Here is a 17,776-nt window from a genome sequence, read left to right as displayed (position 1 = left end):
CACCTAATAGTAGGCATTAAGCATCTCAACGTAACGTAAACGTTAACTATATACATCCCCAGGACATCAATCGAAAGCTCATCATCACACCACCACAGGTAGGACAATGCTTGGACAAGAAATCCATGGCGGCAACGCGCCTGCCCCCCGACGCCGAAGCCCGTCTCCCACCAGCCACAATCGGCGGAATCGCCCTCCCCATTGGGATGTTCGCGTTCGCATGGACGAACTCGCCGAGCATCCACTGGGGCGTCAGCATAATCCTAACTGCCCCCTTCGGTTTCGGCTGCGTGCTAGTGATCCTCCCAATAATGAACTACCTCATCGACAGCTACACCATCTACGCAGCGTCCGTCCTCGCAGCCGCCGCGACCTTGCGATCGATTATCGGCGCCGTCTTCCCGCTTTTCACGGCACAGATGTATCATGCTCTGGGCATCCACTGGGCGAGTTCTGTTCCGGCGTTTCTGACGCTTGTTTGTGCGCCGTTTCCGGTTTTTATGTGGAGGTATGGGGCTGCTGTCCGCTCGAAGTGTAAGTATTCGGCTGAGGCGGCGGAGATGTTTGGGAGGATGGTCCTGCAGCAGGCTGGGGCGGCCGAGTGTAGAGCACCTCAAGAGGATGGGAGGGAAGAGACTGAGGGAGAGGAGAAGGGCAAGGGCTCGAGTTCAGAATGACCCAGTCGCCTCGTAGGGTATGCGGGCTATGCATAACATACCTAAAAGAAGGTCGCGCGTAGAGTTGTTTGACTCACCAATGAGCTGGCTGCCTACATACGTGTCAACATACATATCTTAGGACTTCAAATAATACATAACGGTTCCACGCACGAAGAGTCAGTCTATCCTGGTCACCAGATTTGGTATAGATTGGAAGGAAGGCTAGTAATCTTGAAGCTATTAGCTGCCACCACCTGGAATCTCATCTTTTTCTTCGCTACTTGCGCTATAAATCAGTGTCAAGATTCGACTTTTTTTTCCGTTTTTACGGCGAGGGGCAGATACCAGTAATGTCGACCCATTGTACGCGTCGTCGCTGGGAGCACCCCTCCCAGCGCGTGGTCTAAACTGCTTTGCAAGAATCCAGACCAGAGGCAATGGACCATAGAGAATGGCTATATAGAAGGTTGAATGTCAGAAGAGCGGGCGTTGGATGTTCTCGCCCTAGTCGACCAGATATGGGAGTCTGACAGGGGATCCTCGCGTGGACCAGGATTGATGTCAGGGTATGCTAGGTGGTAAGCATGATGCGCGCTGGTAAGGATCCCTACAACCGAGTGTGGATGCTGCTATCGAGCTCATGGTCTTTGCGGTCGCCTATCTCCATCCTCAATTCGTCTACTAACCCGCCAACGGTATCCGGAAGGTGTAGAAACTTAGCAAGTAACCAATAGTCGCTTGGAACGAGAGAATGTGACTGGCGAAGACTGCATATTTGAAGACTCCCGCCCGTGCGGTGGGTATTTTGGCCCGACCAAAAGAGCCAAAATAGGATATAGGTAAATAGAAAACTCTTACATCATGTTACTATGGATTTAGGACTAGACACACATAGACCTTGGCCATAGGAGCCAATGTGACAAGAAATGAGTCCCAAAAGCGTGCTTCCAGGCCCTCTTGCTCCGACCATACCGTATCATAACCTTTAGGAATTAATATACAACGCGGCTCGAGACCAAACGTGGTCTCGTGTACGGGTCGCGGAGTTGCTTGCTGTACGACTCGAGCGCACTGCCGGCGTTGTTAACCAGCACGTCAAGCCGGCCCAAGGACGAGGCCGTCGTGAGGACGAGCTGCTACATGCCTGCTGCACTTCTAACGTCTGGCTTTACAAAGTCCGCCTTGTCGGCGCCGTGGCTCGCCTCGATCTCCTCTACGGTAGAGCAGGTAGGCCGGACATCGGCTGGGGCGTCTGCTGTCAGATCCGCGCAGATGACGACATGGGTCGTGAGAAGGGAAGCAAATTCAATGGCTCCGCCGCGGGCATCGGCCGCGGCACCGGTGACGATGATCACCCTGGTGGCAGACATGGTGTGCTGGGGAGAAAAGAGCAGCTAAATTGATGTTGAGGAGACGGTGGCTTGTCCAACGTCGCCGCTGCATTTTAAACTCTGCCCGAGCGAAAGATTATGGCTCCGCACAAGTACACGTCACTCCACCCTCGGGAGCCGGCGTTGCGCAGATTCTTTTCCACGTTCGCGAACGCTCGCTGGATCTGCTCGCGGATATCGTCCGCGTCGATGCTGCCCTCTTTGTTTCATCCGCCCTACCCGGAGCACTTGAGCACGTCACCAACTCAGCACGGCCTGTGAGTAGGCTAGAGACTGTCGTTGCGTTCTCCGACGCCGGGGTAGTTGTAGTTCGCGAGGGAGGACATTGCGAGACTAAGTGGTGTTAGCGGTTTTCATAGGGTTCGCAGGGGGAGCTGACAGGATAGACTTTGGAGATGGCAGATTGAGAGAGACGGGTTTAGAGCCGACGAGGCGTTAAATTGTAAAAGACAAGTAAGAATGGGAGGCCAACTTATCGTCGTGGTCGCCGGCCTTCCGATGCGTGACATATAAATCTTTCTTTGAAAATTTGTGATTTCGACCCTCCTCGTGGTCTGTTGCTAACCAGGGCTGCGGCTGCCTGCTCCCGTTCTTCTACAGCCCTACTCGACTGGCCTCAGCGCCGACCTCGACGAGTCCTACGATGTGTTCCGGTATTACGCCGGATGGGGGGATAAGATCTCGGGAAAGACCATTGAGACCTCCCCCGCGTAACTAGCCTACATCCTGCAGTAGTCACTGGGCGTTTGTGGGCAGATCACCCCGTGGTACGTCAACCCATCGTCGAGCCGCGAGCAAATCATACATATTACAATGGTCCCTCTTAACCACCTGCCCCCAGCACGCAGGAAGTTCCCCTTCATGATACTCACCTGGAAAGTCGCGCCCGCACTCGCCGGCGAAAACACGATCATGCTCAAACCCGCGGAACAGACTCCGCTTTCGACGTAGTATTTTTGGAAACTCGTGTAGGCGGGCCTCCCGCCCGGCGTGGTCAATATCTTCCCTGGGCTGGGCTCCGTCGCGGGGCGGGCGCTTGCGGAACACGGGGGAGTAGACAAGATCGCTTTTACGGGGAGTACGGCGACGGGGCAAAGTGTGATGAAGGCTGCGGCGGGAAATCTGAAGAATATTACTCCCGAGTGTGGAGGCAAGGGTCCCGTGATTGTCTTTGAGGATGCGGATCTTGAGCAGGCGGTTAAGTGGTGCCACACGGGGATTATGGATAATCAGGGCCAGGTTCATGATTTTCCTTCTTTGTTTCGTTTCTTTGTGGTTTTCTCACTACGACTCTGTATAGAGTACACACGCACGAACAGGTATACGTGTCCACATCCAGAATATACGTCCACGAAAAGGTCTACAACGCCTTCATGGCCCGCTTCATCGAAGTTACCAAGGAAAATCAAGAACTCGGCGGCGCCTTCGCGAAGGACGTTCACCAGGGCTCCCAGGTCTCGAAAGCCCAGTACGACAAGATCCTCTCGTACATCGAGCAAGGCAAGGCAGAAGGCGCTACACTCTTCCACGGCGGAGCACGAGCCAACTCGCGAGGGTACTTTATCCAGTCCACGGTCTTCGGCGAGGTAAGATGTCTGAAGCCCAGTAGTAGTGCCCACGAAGTTCCAAGCTAACTGAACACCGCACGCCCTCGCAGACAAACGGAAAACATGGCCATAATGCGCGAGGCAATCTTCGGCCCCGTCGTCGCGGGCTCAAGTTCCCCAGCGAGAAGGTGATTCGCCCGAATGATACGCCTTACGGACTGGCGGCGGCGGTCTTCGCGCAGAACATCTCGTGCGCGCACCTCGCTGCGGGGCGCATCCAGGCGGGGATGCCTGGATCAATTCCTAGGGTGACTCGCACTACCGAGTCCCCTTCGGTAGGGACAAGGCGTCGGGGATTGGGACGGAGCTTGGGGAGTATGCTATCCACGCGTATACGCAGGCCAAGGCCGTGCGTGTGAATCCTGGGGTTCAACTATAGGGTATTTACACGAGTAGCAACTAGGCGAGGTCCAGGGACATTATTGCGAAACGAGGACAGAAATCCTAGGCCAGTGACAGCGTTAGTCCCTGAGAAACCATCACCTCCAGTCAGGTGTTCTTCACCCCGTTGTCCCTGCACTGCCCATTGCCAGGTTGGGCGGAACAAATCAAACTAAATCTTAGCAGGTGATTCGGTTTCGATCTTGGGCCTTTCCTGGAAAATCAGAAAGACCATGCTCACCAAACCCACGCCTCTAGAAGCCAAGCTCCAAATTTCTGCTTATTTCTTGCCCAGACTTTGGCTCCAGCCTACGGAGTATGTTTTTCGCAGCCCGGCCCCCGCGGGCGAATCTCTGCCAAGAGGACCCACTCACTGCAACTGGCTTACGGAGTACTCCAGTTGGCGACGAATTAACGAGCACGTTTGGGTCATACGGATAGGGATGTCGACAAGGAAAAAATTTATTATCTTGTCGGACATTAAAATAATTCGAAAATATTTTCCTGTCCAGGTTGACAAGTAAAAGATAAGTCACTCACGTGACTAACCAATCAGAGGTCAAGATTCCCTAACTTCACGGCAACCAACATATCATGCAAATATACAAATATATACACCATGCTCCTAGAGCTAAAAGCATCCACCTAGACCCCAAAACCCTATATAGCTGCTACTTTCCTAAAAGGGACTAAAAAAAAGTGGGTCTGACAGGAAAATATTATCTTGTCATTACATTAGCAAATTTATTTTGTTGTCCGACATTTGGCGGGAAAGTCTGCATCCCTACATACGGAGTAGTAAGTCAATTGCTGAGGCCGGCCCGGGGGTCCACAAAGTAGGACTGGGATTGGTAGAGAGATCCTCGAACCGTTCCTCCAAATCCACAGACACCTGATGTTCCGAATCGTACATTGTAGTAGTAATCCTCATCCCTTCGGCTGATGGATTCATGCCACCACCCCTTCAAACATCATCTCAAGTCCGAATTTAATGTTTCCATCCAGACCTCATACGTTCTGCTTACTAGGCTTGAGTGGCGAAACTTTTGTCCCGAGGGCAGAGCCGTTGCACTATTTTGTACCGAGTAGAAGCCGGGTCTTGGGCGGGGATGGCTATATGATGCAGTCAGATGTGACTTGGTCTTTCATGTGGAAGCGCTACTGTCGGGACTAACGAAACTGGAGAATTGGCAATGCAGGAGGCTTATGATCATTGGCGTGAAGATCTGCGCCTGAAGGCCAGCCAAATATGGTATCACAAGGCCAAAACATTAATGTACAACACACATGTGCTCACTTCTAGTATAACATCTTCTTTATGAAGATTAATGAAGGAGGTGGAAGTTGTTGCAAAACTCTCAATTAGTAAGAGGACTTAGGCTAAGAATAGAGAGAAGTAATTGATTATTCTTTGAGTGAGTGGGCGGGGGGCTCTAATAAAAAGAAAACATGATAAATATAACTCAAATGGCTCCTCACCAGTGGAATAAAACCTCCAAGCGCTTAGCCACGTTCGTTACAAAAAGTCAAATGGCTAGAGATTCTTGGCCAAGAATGCGACAACCTTGGGGCCAGCCTCGGACGCATCGTCATAAAGATCAAAGTGAGTCTTTTCCTTGATGATAACAAGTTCCTTGGGCTCTTCAGCGCGCTCGTAGGCTGTCTTGGCAAAATGCAGGGTTTCGACCTTTTCGCCTCCAATGACGAGGAGAGGGCGTGGAGAAATCAGGTTGTTGAACGCGAATGAGTCGTAGTTGACCATCATGTCGAAGCTCTTGGGGTGAACCTTGCCGGTGGAGCGCTCGTGGAAGCTGCGCTTGGTCTTGTAGTAGGTGGTACCTTCGCGCATGAAGCTGTTGAGCTCGGGAGGGCACTTGTCTGGCGAGCTGGCAGCACTGGGATCGCGTCGACGGACTTGCCGGTCGCCATGGTTGTGCGCGTATCGGCGCTGAACTTCAGGGCCCCGGCGATGGCCTCCCGGGTGAAGGGGTCAGTCTCGTTGGGGCCGTTGTGACGGACGGCGTAGCCAACACAGAAGGGCACAAAGGGCACGACGGCCTTGATGCGCACATCAGACTGCGCCGCGTAGCAGACATAGCCGCCGCTGCCGCAGAGGCCAATGGCACCGATGCGTTCCGGATCTACCTTGCCGGACAGGGTAGTAAGGTAGCTCACTGCGTTTTTGAAGTCTTCGGCACGCTGGAAGGGATTCTCAAGGCCGCGGGGTTCACCGGCACTTTCACCCTGGAAGGCAGCATCGAAGGCAAGGGCGTAGAAACCTTCATTGGCCAGGTACTTGGCATAGAAGGTAGCAACCTGCTCCTTAACGCCGGTGTAGGGGTGACCAATCACAACGGCAGCGCCATTACGGTTAGGGGCTCCTTGTGCAGGAGCATAGAGGTGTCCAACGACTTCAATGTCGTTAGATGGGAAGGTAACTCTGGTGAAACTCATTGTTTTGGTATCGGACTGAACTGCGGGAGCTTTGGTCTGGAAGAATCTGCAACGACACTTGGAGAAGATATTCATGTGAGGATGAGAGCCCGTTGAAGGTCTGATACTATCTCACATCCCTTCGTGTCTCCGTCGAATGCAACCCAGGTGCCCTCACACCACATGCGGTCCTAAAATAGTACTTTTCATTTACCTTACTGGCATAAACAAGAGATGAAACAAAATCTTTCTTTAGGAAAAGGTGCACGAATAGAATATTGAGGGTGAATGAAAGAAGAAGGGGCGCATCATTTTTTTTATGTCATGTTTGTTTAATGGCGCTCCAGGTTTCAAGATGGCTTTGTTACATCCACATTTAGCATCTGTTTGTTCTGGCCAGGACTCGGGGATAGAATCACCTGAATTTCGACCACTCGGTGCTCCTGTCTGATAAATACAGTTGCCATCTCCAACCAAATCCACCAGTATATTCGATTCCCTCTTCTTTGCCAATCATCCTGGTGATCAGACTTCCAACAACATAACGCTATCACAATGATCCCCCTCAAGCGAAAGCTCCATGCGAGCCATGAAATCATCCAATATCTCACCAAGCGCATCAAAGGGCACCGGCCAGAAGAACATCCTGGCATCTCCCACGCCGGGCTCTTTGAAAAGCTGCCACCTGAGCTGATCGAGCTCATCGCCAACTCTTCGGACGCTCGCGGTGTTTGCGCTCTCCGACTGACCTGCACCTATATCAACAACTCCACTCTGCACACCTTTGAGAGCAACTACTCGGTGCAAACTATCCGGACCGACTTCTCAAAGGACTCTTTCAAGCGTCTCACCGACTTATGCAAGATGAGACACCTGGCTGTGAAGGTCGAAACGGTGCATGTTACAGGGCGCGTCAATTTTAGCTATCTCGGAAAAGGATTCAAGTGGAAGCACACGGATGGGGACGAGATGACCCTGATAGATGATCAGAGTGCCGTCACCGAGTGGTGTGCACTTTTTCTGCAGCTGGTCAACTGCAGGAACTTTATCATATCGGGATTCGGTCAAAATGCGGCGAACATAGACCTATTGAGCAAAGGAGACGCCCTGATGCTCCTCTTTTATATCATCGGTGCGGTCGACATACCCGTCAAGTCATTCCGGGTCGAGGGGACTGATTTGCGAGACCTGCAGCGGACTGGATACTTCGAAAAGCCGCGATTTCGCAACGCATGGGCAACCGTCGAATCCTTAGAGTTTCACAGGGTGGATCCATCGCGTCCGGTATATGCATTTTTTGCGCCCTTGGTCGCCTACGCAACCTCTCTGAAGAGGCTGAAGATTGACGACTACTTCGATGTGCACACAATGAACTTCATTGGGCGCGCTACCCTCACTTTGCAGGAGCTTCATCTTACACAGCGCTGGAATATCGCAGGGAGACTTCCAGCACAATGTTGGACGGCCTGGGATCTTGAGGGTCGCGCTGGGCATCTGCGAAAACTCCATATCCTCCGCCTAGCAATGGAGGGAGGGGCAAGTTGGATTCCCTTCCTTAGCAGCTTGAGGCAACACCACGCAAGTCTGGAGGAGATCACAATCAGCGGATTTTACACAGGGGGTACGGTAAAACGCTGGCTTCACTTTCCAGCTATAGCGGTTGATCCCGTTGTTGATCCGGCGACGGGATCAGAGTTTCAGTATCGGTGTTGGAGTGAGGGCTGGGGTCCTGGTCGACCGCTCTGCATGTATGTCAAGTACGCCGGCCCCAGGATGGATCTTGCGCTTCAGAGACTTGAGGCGACTGCGCAGGAGGGTTAGTGCCGTGGAAGACCTCGCGGCTTTTGCGAGTCGAGTTGATCTCTTCGGTGGAGTATATGGTTTGGTCTACTATTATATCTCTGCTTGTTGGTTTTATTTTGTCGTCATGTGCGTAGAATTGAGATAGACATTTTCCGAGCAGGCCTGGACACACATTACATCGAGGTCTTTCATAGATAATGGGTCTTGTTTCTGTATTTGTGACAGAGTCATATGATGATACGGGAACACGGATGAATAGATTAGTTGTTTCTTTGTTCCTGTTCAATGACGTCCATTGCAATGCATAATAAACGGCCGAGTTCCATAACAGGTTTATAGAGAAAGAAAAAGTCCACCATGTGAAAGCCAGATGCTGTCCGAGGTGCCAAAGCAGAACTAAGACAACCAAAGCAAATCATTTCCCGAGACAACAGCAAGATCCCGGCCTTCTTCCATACCATGTAGACCTCGCCGTATTGGTCTCAGAATTACTGCCCTCAGGTAAGCCGCGTCCTCGCTTCTCACGAATTCAGGAGCCCCCCATACTACCAAATTTATCTGCGACTCCCACCAACAAACAATCATTAGAAACCAGATCACATCCACTACAACAATGTTTTTGTCGGACGCCAGATCCTACACAATCTCAAAGCCTGACTTGGGCCCCTCACTCCATCGGCGGGGTCGTTCGAGAAGCCGGCGACACAACAATTACTCCTGAAATGGGGTCAACGGACTCGGGGAAAGTCTACACTGGGCATAGTTGTTCGGGTCCACATGTCTTAGCTTAGTGCGAATGGTGACTGGTGAGATGATGCTTTATCCTAATATAGTTCCAGAACGGCAGTATGTGCTACAACAAGTTTAAATATACTGCCCATGGTAAGCACTTGCTACTTTCAACGACTTTACTGGTCGATTTCTCCAAGCTTGATCTTCATTTGACGTAGTCATTCTCACCACATGGCAGGACTTTGTTATACTTGAATAGATACGCAGCTAAATAAATCAAATCCTATAATCATGTATTCACGGGATTTAAATATGACGTTGCACCACATCTACCTAATACATTACTAAACATGATTCCCTAGACATCGCACCTTGCAAGAGGAGAGCCCTACTTTTGGCCTCAAGTCGTGCCAGCATCCCCAAACAACAACAGACCGCCATCCTGCCTCCGAGATGCACACTGTGGCCTCAAGGGCGGCGCTCTGCGCGATGACACTCATCCTTGCGATAGACTGTGCCAGCACGATGTGATACATTTACCTATTGTCTTGATTGCTAGGAAAGCTTAGAAGTCTATGGGGTACCAGAAGACCAGACATGAGCCACTGGTGTCCAGCCCTCATAGCCTTATAGGGCCGTCGCAGCCCCCGTCATACGTGTAACCACGCGAGGCGGGATTATATATATTGTCAGTGGTATTTGCAGAGATCATCTGAGCTTTGGGCTCGACGGGGGATCGACGGGGGATCGTCAACGGGGGCTTTTATCGCATGATGTTATAGTTGCCAACTCGTGCTTGTATAGTATCCTGATGTTTGAGGTACGCCAACCCCCAGCTGGGTTAGTTATGCTTGTGGGTGCAATTGCGGTACGCTTTAAGCCATCTATAACTCGACGGCGCGAGAGGCTGTGTCACTTGGCCGGGCAAGGGAGGAAGGCGCAAAGGGCCGCAGGTGACCTCTGAATACGATTGGCCGTTCTTGCATGCCCAACCCAAAACTCAGCTGTTCTGCCTGCTCACTTCTTCCACCCAACCCTCAACTCTTCTCCCTTACTCATGAAATCTCTACTCAAACTCTGGTTCGAAATCGCGGATTGATCAACTCAGTCGACTATGCACGAAAGCGATGTCGCATAAACGGCCGCTATGCCACGACGATTACACGGTGGGATGGATTAGCGCCTTACCGATCGAGCTCGCAGCAGCCCAGGCCCTCCTCGACGAAACACACCCAACTCTCCCTGTACCGCAAAACGACAACAACACATACACACTCGGGAGAATCGGCGAGCATAATATCGTGATAGCATGTTTGCCGAGCGGGATTTACGGCACGTCGTCCGCTACAGCTGTCGCCACGCAGTTGCTATCCAGCTTTACGTCGATCCGGTTCGGTCTTATGGTCGGGATTGGTGGCGGGGTACCCAACGAGGATGCAGATATCAGGCTCGGGGATGTCGTGGTCAGCAAACCAACCGATACTCAGGGGGGAGTCGTGCAATATGATTTTGGCAAAGCGACGAGGAGATTTCGCGGGGGGTTTCTCAGGACTGGCATGCTCAATTCACCGCCGCAGGTGCTATTAACGGCGCTTGCGAAGGTACAAGCAAATCATCTCACGGAAGACGTCCGCTTCGTCGATTTCCTGCAGGAACTCGAGCAAAAGCGACCGGTCGGCCCGGAATTTCCATTCGCTCGACCGAAAGAGGATGATCACCTATACGCCGCAAAGTACGAGCACGCTGACCCCAGTTCCAAGACATGCAGTGCCTGCGACGCGCGGAATATTGTCGTGCGATCTCCTCGAACCAATCCGGCCGCACCGACCGTGCATTATGGACTCATTGCCTCTGGAAACCAAGTGGTGAAGGATGCGAGAGTCAGGGAGAAACTGAGCCGGCATCTGGGGATATACTGTGTGGAGATGGAGGCTGCAGGACTGATGAATAACTACCCCTGCCTGGTAGTGCGCGGAATATGCGACTATGCCGACTCACACAAGAACAAAGCATGGCAAGGATATGCGGCAGCAACAGCGGCGGCCTTTGCGAAAGAGCTTCTCTCACTCGTTCCTGCGCGATTTGCGAAGAACCGGGGTATTGCACAGGACGTTCTTTCCAAAACTGGTTCAAGAGATTCCCGGTTTCGCGTTCAACTTGACCTACAAAATGCACCGGCCATTCAAGAATTTATCGGTCGAGAAGAGGAGCTGGAGACACTATGGGATAGCCTGCGACCAGACTCTTCCCCCATGCGGAAGGTTGTCGTGCTCCACGGGATGGGGGGAATGGGTAAGACTCAGCTCGCTATCCGCTTTGCTCGAATCCACAAAGAGGATTTTAGTGCAATCTTATTGCTCAATGCAAAAGATCGAAGCACCTTGCGCCAGTCACTATCCTCCGCCTGGTCACGAATTCCCGAGAGCGAAGATGTCGCACATACGCCAGACACAGTTCAAGACGGTCAGGCCCGCATCACGAATGAGGATGACGTTAAGCAAAGAGCGCAGAATATGCTAGACTGGCTTGCGACCGAGGGTAACACACGATGGCTACTGATTTTCGATAACGTGGATCAGTCCCATACGGCCGAGGGTGAAGATCCAGTGCAAAGTATATACGACCTCTCCCCAACTGCAGATCATGGCTCCGTTCTCGTAACCACGAGGCTCATTCAGCTGGCTGAGCTTGGAATTAGCCACCCCATTCGCAAGCTGAGTACGGAGCATGCCTGTCAGCTTCTTCTCCAGACTGCCGGTCACAACGATCATGGACGGAATTCCCAGCAGCTTGATTCAGGTATGTATTACCCATCTAATGCCCTCACACGTCCTAGCTAATCGCTCAAGATGTATACTCACTGGCCAGCCAATTGGACGGCCTACCGTTGGCACTCACAATGGCAGGCTCCTATATTCGACAGTCAGGGATCACCATATCTCAATATTTGCGTTATTATACAGAGTCATGGCACGAGCTTATGGAGCAAACCCAACAACCACAATGTTATTTGCAGGGAAACCTTCTGACGACCTGGTCAGTGACCTATACTCAGATACATAAGACACACCCAAGCTCCGTCGAGCTGTTGCTTCTGCTCGCCGTCTTTGATAATCGTGACATCTGGTTTGAGTTGGTCCAAAACTGTCGCCACGTCCCAGACACACCAAGCTGGGTCGTTAAAAGCTTTTCCAATGGGCTGGCGTTTTTGGCTACACTGAAGCCCCTCATTGCGTTTTCGCTCGTAGAGACAAAGCAGGGGGGTGGCAGCTATTCCATCCACCCTGTCATTCGGGAATGGTGCCTTCACGCGCTCAATGACAATGACAATGGCAACACCAAGAAAGGCGATGTTTATAAGGCAATTGCCCTAACTGCAATCAGCTATACCCCAGAAATCTCAGACGACATGGACCATTCCAACTTACAACAGCGACTGCTTCCACACGCTGATCAGATGGTCCAGCACCTACAGACGTGGAAGGTTCCCAGGGTGCTTGAAATTTACACGGCCATTCATGACCTGGCGTGTCTCTACCTCAGTCAAGGGATGTTGAGACAGGCCCAGCAGCTTTATGAACGAGCACTTGCAGGGAAAGAAGACATACTTGGGCCGGACCACATATCCACCCTCGAGACAGTGAACAACCTCGGCATTGTACACACAAATCGCCGAAATACGGAGGCTGCTGGAAAGATGTGCCAACGTGCCCTCCTGGGCCGGGAGAACGCTTTGGGTCCACACCACGCCTCTACACTACACTCGGTAAACGCCCTTGCATTTTTCCATATGAAGGAGGGCAATTTGTCCCGTGCAGAGGCCCTGTACAAGCGGGCATTGACCGGCTTTGAAAAAGCCCTAGGTGTTGATCACCCATCGGTTTTGGACACCATCAACAATCTGGGGCTCCTTTATACAAAGCAGAGAAAGCTAAAACAGGCTGCAACTATGTATCGACAAGCCATGTCCGGTTTTGAGAAAGCCTTTGGCCCTGACCATACGTCAACATTGATTCTTGTCTACAACCTTGGAAGCCTCTACCAAACGCAAGGGAGCCTAGCAAGCGCCCGTGAAATGTACCAGCGGGCACTGGCCGGATACGAAAAGGTGTTCGGGAAGCGGCACACGTCGACTATCATGATCGCCGATTCTCTCTGCGAGCTCGAACAAGCCCAAAAAGCTGCACCTAAGGATAATTGCAAACAACCTCGCGTGAGCATCTCCAAAACGAAGATAGAGAAGGCTGTGCCTAAAGCCACGCTTTCCCACGCGATGGGAAAGCTATCGTACGCCAGTCGAGGTAGCACAAGACATTGTATGGCTGGCTGGTGGTACTGTTGCCACTGCCAGAGCATGCTCAATCCCTGTCTTAATGCCGAGTGCTGTTCATCATGTGGTCATTTTCAATGTAGCCACTGCAGATATATTGCTTAGCCCTTCAGGACTTCGTCACCTACTTGCATGTCAATATTGTTGACCAACAGGCGATTACGGTACCAACCCGTACTCCGCGGGTACAGGTCAACTAGATTGCTATAATACGCTAGACTGCTACTTTTGCCTCACCCGGTAGAGTCGTCGAAGGCGGTTCGATTATTGTCCTCGAGTCCTGTGCTTCATTTATCTTGCAACAAGCCCATTTTTCCCGTTTGAACTCGGGCAAAGCAACTTTGCTTTAGCATTTCTTCTAGGGTTAGCGTACGTTACCATGCCTTTCACGAATTTGATTCTTCCAGTATAATGACAAGAAACCCCGGTAAAGGATCTACCGGATCTGTCCACGGTAGAAGTGTCAATCACATTGGATGGCATGCCGAGAAGATACAATACGGGACTGCCACACACTCAGCTCATGCTATAAAACAGTATGTGTCTCTCAAGCCCAACCGACTGCGCCTCAACGCCTCATCTGCGCTGATTAGTCCCAACGAGTGAAAAGTTAATGCGGGGGATAGGCGTAGCCACGAAAACCATCTCATCGGCCAGGTTATCAATAGCTCCGCGGTATCCGGATGCTGCTTTTGGCATATTGTTGCAGGTAAGCAAGCATGTTGTCATTATGTTTCCCTGGGAGTAGTAATGTTTCAGAAAGAGCACTTCCTGGCAGGTTTCCATGTGCTAGGCGGAGGGAGATCACTCCAGGACACAGAGATTTTATTTTCCCCTTGAAGGTCTTACGGAAGGGATGCTGATTCTAGATTCTAATCTGGTGCACAATATTTTGCGCGGTGGCCCTAGCAGGGCATCCAAGTTGGAAATGGAAAGCTCCAATCTGGAACAGGGATCCTTGGTGTATGAACTCTGTTTTGCAATAGGGCTCTTTCATTGATTGGCACTCCACCATATCGGCCAACCAAGCGTTCATTTTCCGGGCAATAGAGAGGTATACCGCACTGTGTGTCTAGAGATTATACCCAGCATGTGTATCCGATTATGCAGGTTCTACACCTTAACGAAATAGGTAATGGGCAATTCTGCGGTGCTATAACCTCTAGTCGAATCTCTTCTTGTAACAGAGGGTGACCCTTGCATTTTCAAAGAACCGCTACAGATTCCCACCCCCTCGGCTCGCCAACCTCGGAAACAACCTCATCGCATTCCCAAAATTAATCCGATCCCGCAGCTCGTTACCGATCTCATACCCCTCCAAATCCTCCAAGAACGCCGGATACGCAGTAACAGGCGCATACGGAAAATCACTCCCAAACAAGATTTGCTCATGCGGAACAAGCTTCAGCAACATATCCAGCACCTGCGGCGCCGCACTCAGCGCGAGATCAAAGTGGAAGCTGCGGAACGACTCCATCGCCTTCTCATGCGTCGTGCCCATCCGGTGCGAGACTGCGAAATCTGGCGCTTTGCGCATGGGTGTCGTTACGCGGGAGATCAAGTATGGAAGGGCGCCGCCGGCGTGCGAGAGGATTACTTTGCAGCCTGGGTACTTGAGGCGCGTCCCGTTGACGATCATGTCCATTGCGGTGCGGGTAGTTTCGTGCGGGTAGTCGATGGCCGGTTGGGGGAGTTTGGCGTTTACGGGGTTCGTATCGACGGGGTGTGTTGGGTGGATGAAGACGACACACCCCCGCCTGTTCAGTTCCGCCCAGATGGGTTCGACGTCCGGATGGCCGAGGTACGTGTTCCCAGACCCGTAGCGCGTGAAGAGCGTGACGCCGTCGGCGTGCAGTGTATCCAGTCCGTACGCGATCTCCGCGAGGGCATCCTCTGTGTCGAGGATGTTGGGGAGGGAGACGAAGAAGGCGAATTTCTCAGGCTCCTTGTCGCGGAGGTCCGCGGCGTATTCGTTGAGTTGGCGGGCGAGGTGTGCGCGGCGTTGGCGGTCGGGGAGGATACAGGCGCCTGGGGCTGTGACGGAGAGGATGGCGGTTTGGATGCCCATGCGCTTCATGAGCAGCTTGGATGCCAGTGGGTTCCAGTGCGGTGTTGGCCAGCCGCTGGGGTCGCCGCCTTGTTCTTCGACCGCTGTGCGCTGGTTAGAGGTGTGCTCAGTCCTTTGAGGCAGGGAATCAACGTACCCTTTGCATAGAACGGAGGAACACAGTGATGGTGGGTGTCAATCTTGTTGACCGGGGGCGAGTGGCTCCAGCCGATCGTCTTTTCGCGCAGCCAGTCAAAGGTGTGCTCGGACATTGTGGTAAAGAGGCTTGGTCTGCATAGGTAGGTCACGAGAAGAAGCGCAACAGGAACCGAAATAAGAGCGAGCATTGCGGCCTCCCACCAAGATGGTAGCTTCTTCGCCACTACTTTAAGAATGATGAAGTGGTGGCCGGAACGATCCCGGTGGCGAGGCTCCGCAGTCCAAAAACGACGTCAGCTTGCCGTTTTACCCGAAGAGGGGAAACGACTCGATTTGCATTTTGTATTACGTAGGGTTGGGAGTGAGTAGTTGTGGAGCATTGTCTTTGATCGGGTGCCAGCCGGTTAAGTCAAAGGTTATAGATCTATATATACATGGTGTCCGCATCATGGGAGCCACGTAAGATGCCTGTATGGAGGTACACAGGCAGCAACTAGCCACCATGAGCAGCTCAATACACGCACAACTATTTGAAACAGCCAAAGCGCGTCCAGTCGCGGCGACTCTCGTATCGATAACGGCGGGTCTGATCACCCTCTTCCTCATCATCCGCGAAATATTCACTCCAGTTGGAAAACGCCGCCCACCGCCAGGCAAGAAATGGCATCTCCCGCCTGGGCCTCGTGGAATACCAATATTCGGCAACCTGCTGCTCCTGCGCAACGGCCGAGATGACCCAGACCATCAAATAGTACGTGGCAATCCCTGTCTTGGCCGGAAGACTGAAAACTGATGACGGATATAGAAAAATGACCTGGCCAAGTACGGCGAAATGACTACCCTCCACCTCGGCTCCAAGACCTGGATCTTTCTCAACAGCAAGCGCGTCGTCGCAGAAATTATCGCGAAGCGCGGGAATCTCACGAACGGCCGGAGCCCCATGCCCATCGCCAGTGGAATTGTCAGCCGGAACAGCCGCTCGCTCCTGCTCCCTCCCTCGGGGTGGACGGAGAAGCGCCGGGTCATGCACTCGCTCCTCAGCGGGACCGCGCTGAAGCAGTATGGCTCGTGGCAGGAGCTTGAAAGCACGCAGATGCTGGCGGAGTATCTGTTCCAGCCGGAGCGGTGGTACCGGCATCATTATCGGTACGCGAACTCGGTCGTGCATCGCATTGCCCTCGGGGAGCGGCTGGTGAAGAGCGGGGAGGAGCTTGCCGATTTACAGGATGTGGTTACCAAGTTTGTGGGGAGCATTGGGAGTAGTCTGGTCGACTGGTTTCCGGAACTGGATCGACTCCCACGCGTTCTACAGCCCTGGCGAAAGTACTGGGAGAGGCTGGGTGATTGGAACGAGGAGGTGTACAAGTCGTGGTGGATTCCCGTGAGGGAGAAGGTCGAGCAGGGGACTGCGCCGCCCTCGTGGGTCCGTGATGTGCTTCTGCATCCGGACACCAAGTTTACGGGCGACGACCGCGAGGCCATGTATGTTGCCATGCAGCTGCTCGAGGCGGGGTCCGATACGACACGAGAGGTGTTGAACATCTTCGCAATGGCCGCCCTGCGCCACCCGGACAAGTTCACAAAAGCGAGGGAAGAGGTGGACCGCATCTGTGGGGGGACAGACACCGCGCGTCTTCCAGGGATCGACGACCTCGAGCAGATGCCCTACATTTGCGCGATGATCAAGGAACTTCTCCGCTGGAGGCCGATCTTCCCCTTTACGCCGGACCACGTGCTGACCTCGGACATGGAGTTCGAAGGCTACCATTTCCCGGCGGGCGTTGGCTTTGTGATCAATGAGGTCCCCGTGTGCAACGAGTGCGAGGATCCGGAAGAGTTCAAGCCTGAACGATGGCTAGATGGCCATGAAACGGACCCGGCGCATGGGCTGTGGCAGTTTGGTGGCGGGCGTCGGATATGCGTAGGGTACAGACTGGCATTCAGGGGGCTGTTTATCAACGTGGCACGTTTAGTGTCTTGCTACAACTACGCACCGGTGAGTAGTCCCAGCGCAGGAATTATAGATGGCTCTGTGCTGACACTGTGCCTTGCAGGCTGGGCCATACAACTCGAGGCGGTTGAATCACCACAAGACCGACGAACCCTTCCCAGTCAAAGTGACCCCAAGAAGTGAGCAGCACATCAGGATGATCCTAGATGAAGGCGCTCGACTCGAGGTGTTGGAGGATGCGAAACGACGGGTGTAGGGAACGGCAGGATCATAGCTAGTGCAA

The 17,776-nt window shown here is 52.6% G+C and overlaps 6 protein-coding genes across 6 annotated transcripts; 4 read left to right on the top strand and 2 right to left on the bottom strand.

Moving 5' to 3' along the window:
- Window positions 1-125: 125 nt before the first annotated feature.
- Window positions 126-4,036, top strand: BJX68DRAFT_263975 (Aldehyde/histidinol dehydrogenase; the record flags this gene model as incomplete). Its single annotated transcript, XM_071044828.1, has 7 exons — window positions 126-534; window positions 1,674-2,030; window positions 2,126-2,307; window positions 3,023-3,289; window positions 3,370-3,636; window positions 3,708-3,847; window positions 3,937-4,036. The coding sequence occupies 7 exons, from the start codon at window positions 126-128 to the stop codon at window positions 4,034-4,036; spliced, it is 1,722 nt and encodes a 573-aa protein (XP_070902025.1).
- A 1,536-nt stretch (window positions 4,037-5,572) lies between these two features.
- Window positions 5,573-6,492, bottom strand: BJX68DRAFT_263974 (alpha/beta hydrolase; the record flags this gene model as incomplete). Its single annotated transcript, XM_071044827.1, has 2 exons — window positions 5,573-5,891; window positions 5,954-6,492. 2 exons carry the CDS (start codon window positions 6,490-6,492, stop codon window positions 5,573-5,575), a joined length of 858 nt encoding a protein of 285 aa, XP_070902024.1.
- A 534-nt stretch (window positions 6,493-7,026) lies between these two features.
- Window positions 7,027-8,292, top strand: BJX68DRAFT_263973 (uncharacterized protein; the record flags this gene model as incomplete). The annotated part of the gene is made up of 1 exon (XM_071044826.1): window positions 7,027-8,292. The coding sequence occupies one exon, from the start codon at window positions 7,027-7,029 to the stop codon at window positions 8,290-8,292; it is 1,266 nt and encodes a 421-aa protein (XP_070902023.1).
- Window positions 8,293-10,045: 1,753 nt separating this feature from the next.
- BJX68DRAFT_216876 (purine and uridine phosphorylase) lies at window positions 10,046-13,594 on the top strand. Its single transcript, XM_071037831.1, has 2 exons — window positions 10,046-11,805; window positions 11,856-13,594. Exons 1-2 carry the CDS (start codon window positions 10,134-10,136, stop codon window positions 13,439-13,441), a joined length of 3,258 nt encoding a protein of 1,085 aa, XP_070902022.1. The 5' UTR covers window positions 10,046-10,133; the 3' UTR covers window positions 13,442-13,594.
- Window positions 13,595-14,552: 958 nt separating this feature from the next.
- Window positions 14,553-15,655, bottom strand: BJX68DRAFT_253569 (amidohydrolase family protein; the record flags this gene model as incomplete). Its single annotated transcript, XM_071042731.1, has 2 exons — window positions 14,553-15,487; window positions 15,541-15,655. The coding sequence occupies 2 exons, from the start codon at window positions 15,653-15,655 to the stop codon at window positions 14,553-14,555; spliced, it is 1,050 nt and encodes a 349-aa protein (XP_070902021.1).
- A 389-nt stretch (window positions 15,656-16,044) lies between these two features.
- On the top strand, window positions 16,045-17,757 carry BJX68DRAFT_279973 (cytochrome P450; the record flags this gene model as incomplete). Its single annotated transcript, XM_071048836.1, has 3 exons — window positions 16,045-16,293; window positions 16,348-17,538; window positions 17,597-17,757. 3 exons carry the CDS (start codon window positions 16,045-16,047, stop codon window positions 17,747-17,749), a joined length of 1,593 nt encoding a protein of 530 aa, XP_070902020.1. The 3' UTR covers window positions 17,750-17,757.
- Between the last annotated feature and the right edge of the window lie 19 nt (window positions 17,758-17,776).

This window comes from Aspergillus pseudodeflectus (genome assembly GCF_044049435.1).
Source record: "Aspergillus pseudodeflectus strain CBS 756.74 chromosome Unknown BJX68scaffold_9, whole genome shotgun sequence".
In the NCBI taxonomy this organism is placed as follows: domain Eukaryota; kingdom Fungi; phylum Ascomycota; class Eurotiomycetes; order Eurotiales; family Aspergillaceae; genus Aspergillus; species Aspergillus pseudodeflectus.
The sequence above is the reverse complement of the archived record's forward strand: the minus strand, read 5'-3'. Positions and strand labels throughout refer to the sequence as shown.